At 35.3% G+C, this 3,082-nt stretch overlaps 1 protein-coding gene across 2 annotated transcripts; it reads right to left on the bottom strand.

The window, feature by feature from the left end:
- LOC107613475 lies at positions 250-2,883 on the bottom strand. Of its 2 annotated transcripts, none has more exons than XM_016315484.2 (3): positions 2,496-2,883; positions 2,040-2,141; positions 250-650 (listed from the first exon to the last, which is right to left on the bottom strand). In XM_016315484.2, exons 1-3 carry the CDS (start codon positions 2,526-2,528, stop codon positions 483-485), a joined length of 303 nt encoding a protein of 100 aa, XP_016170970.1. In that variant the 5' UTR covers positions 2,529-2,883; the 3' UTR covers positions 250-482. The 2 variants fall into 2 exon arrangements, with proteins under 2 accessions (XP_016170970.1, XP_016170969.1); XM_016315483.2 differs by having other exon boundaries at positions 2,040-2,230; positions 2,496-2,879.

The following is a 3,082-nucleotide window of genomic DNA, read 5'->3' as shown; positions in this document are numbered from 1 at the left end:
TGATTTATAGCCATCAATAATGGTTTTAATGGTATGAAATAGGTCTAAAATTTCATCCAATGGCTCACTTTTCTTTGCTGGTTACATGCTGACCAGAATTTAACAAAGTTGCTGGCCCCGAGACTTTTCCATAATAATAATAAATGTTTAAATAATAATAGCTACTTTTTACTCGCATCATACATTTATGCTTTCTTAATCTCCTGCTTCCAGCTACTTGGCCGACAATAGTTGGAACTTGGAATCATATCATCATAGTAATCCAAGCCATATTTTGTTATTCATCGGTTAACACATGATTCAAACAATTTGCACCTTCCACTGAATGAGATTATGTGGAAATCGCATTGAGATGGAGTTCAAAATCGCAAATCATACAGGGAGCAAATCTTTTACAACATTCCCTTGCAACGAATTATAAGATACAACTTTACAAATGGGGCAGAAAGACGAACACCATGAATATACTTGCCACATTTTGTTTAATCCTCTAAAATCTGTTGTCGCTCGAACTCCAGAATCCGCTCTGCTAGAGGGCTTGCAGTGCCATTTGTAGTTCCATTGCTTCCTCTACACTGCTGCAGTTGTTCCTGGAGATGCCGCACAAGCTCGTTCAGTCTTCGAATATTCTTTTCTTGTACTAAAATGATCTGCAGAAGCAACAACCATTAAAAGAAAACTTTGTAAATAATAGATAGAATGGCTACACCAGATAATTTTATGAGTAAATATTAGAGTTACATAGAATAAAACATGGAGAAGAAAAGCTAGAAGGTATGCGATTAGGTAAACATTTAACAGTGCTACTATGATTAGTTTAAACTTTAAAGGAACTAGTATAGCCACCATAAACTCAGACTATGTCATTGTTGGTGAGAGACAAAATGTATGTACCACTAAGCAACGTCATTAATGGTTCCCAAACATATCACATAACTAATCAACATTCAAACAGCTAACTAATGGTTTACTATGCTTTCGGAAAAAAAGAAACCTAGTGGTTTACTATGGTCTTCTACAAGTCCATATGTTCACTCAAAACAATATCCAATATGCAGAGAGATGCCAATCAAAGCAATATATTATACAACTAGAAGAATATCTTCTAAGCTTATGTGAATAGATTTTATCAGCTATAAGCAAAGAAGACCGAAGGGGCAACAACACAATTTCTTATCTTACATATATAAAGCAATTTGTTAAGCTAACGAGCTAAAAAATGGTTATTCATAATAAATTACCTCCCCCTTTCCCATTAATTTCATTGTTTAAGGAAGCAATAACCAACAATCATGAGATTCAAACCAAAGACATTAACCCCGACCCCACAAAAAAACCTTGCTATCTATGGTAACCTAAGCAAAATATAGCTTCCACCAGTGCGGCCAGTCTTGCCAGAACGGCAAAAGTTATCTTCTTGTCAACAAATTCATAAACTTTTGGTGCACGGCCTATCGAGTTTCCTATGTCCTAACTTAGCAGCATGAATGTTTTTTACGCAATGTGAGACTAATACATAACACAAAGTTCACTATCCTAAACAGTATAGGACTTGTATTCCCTTGTTACAATTAACTAATATACTTAACCTACTAACACTACTTGCTACGCGTCATTTTTCTTCTCTTTAAACAAGGTAATGAAGATGGAGCACAGACTTTGTAAAACTCATATAAGGAAGAATTAAACGGATCGAGGGTAACATATGAGCACATGCACTCAGCCCGCTAAGGAACAATGGTAACTAGGAAAAGCAAGTGTAGAAACTCGTAACTATCTATCTGTTTGATAATTGCAAGACCTACAATCATCATCATCAACAAAAAAAAAACAACTACAATCTAGTCTTATCCCCGCCCCCCTCTCTCTGTTGTAAGATAAGTTGATAACACGCATCTTGAATCAAAGTGCAACCTAACAGACTTAGAACAACAACACACCAAAGAGATACTGGATCATAGCTAAAATACTACAAATTATAAAACAGAGATGCACAAAAACCAAACAACGTGGAGAATGGGGATAAACCAAAACAACACCTTCTCCTTTACAGTTTCTTCACCCTTTGTAATCTGATGCTGCTTTTGAGATAGAGCGGTATTTGAGTCAACATCGGCCACTAGCTGTTGCTTCCACTCGAACTGCGAAGTGATTATGAGTATAAGCAGCAGAAAAACAAGCAACATGGGCCTCGACATGATTCCCAATTAGCTAATTACACGCTAAACACCTGCTTAACATTAAATAAAGAAACACCAAAACAATAGTAATTACTTCAGTTGCTTCTTCCTGAAATTAGAATGGGAAATTTGGGAATTCTTACATAGTTATGCTTATGTACAATATAAGTAGCTAAAAATCCCAAATTGAAAATGGACAAGTCAAAGGAAGTCAATGAGCGAAATCAGATAAAGGTCGTTGAAATTAGGGTTGTATTGAGAAACTCAAGTGGTATTAAAGGGGAAGAAATCGAGATCAGCGTGAAAAGAACTTACAGATTGATGTGAGCGAGAAAACCCGAAATTCATTATGGATCTGCAACCTACGTGCTGTGTCCTGTGAGGGAGAGGTTTGTAAAAGCGCTAAAAAGAATTAAAGGAAGCAGAGAGAAGGCGAGTTTTGTGGGAATATCGGAAATGGGAATGGAAACAGTTAGAGGTGATTGAGGAAAACGGAAAGGGGATTCTGGGTAGTAATTTAGGGTTTTAGGGATTGGGAAGATGAGAAACGTAAGTAAGGAACAACAAGGAGCAAGAAGTTTGAGCTGCTTCTTTTTCTTCTTCTTTCCGTATAGCTGCTGACCAATTTACAGTGGTAACTTTGGGAGACGAAGGCTTATTGTGATTAGCTGCGCACCCTCCAGGGCAATACCCCAAGAGAGTAAAGTAAAGGTAAAGGTCAATTCTATAACAAGAATATTGTATGAACATGTAAATTAATCACTAAAATAAATCATTAATATAAAATATATATTAAAACTAAATTAAAATATTTTTTATATATCAAATATATTAATAATTAATTTTAGTAATTAATTTTAATATATAAATACTATTTTTAATTTTCTAAAAACATAGATGTT

The sequence above is a fragment of the Arachis ipaensis genome, chromosome B08 (genome assembly GCF_000816755.2).
Source record: "Arachis ipaensis cultivar K30076 chromosome B08, Araip1.1, whole genome shotgun sequence".
Taxonomy (NCBI): domain Eukaryota; kingdom Viridiplantae; phylum Streptophyta; class Magnoliopsida; order Fabales; family Fabaceae; genus Arachis; species Arachis ipaensis.
The sequence above is the reverse complement of the archived record's forward strand: the minus strand, read 5'-3'. Positions and strand labels throughout refer to the sequence as shown.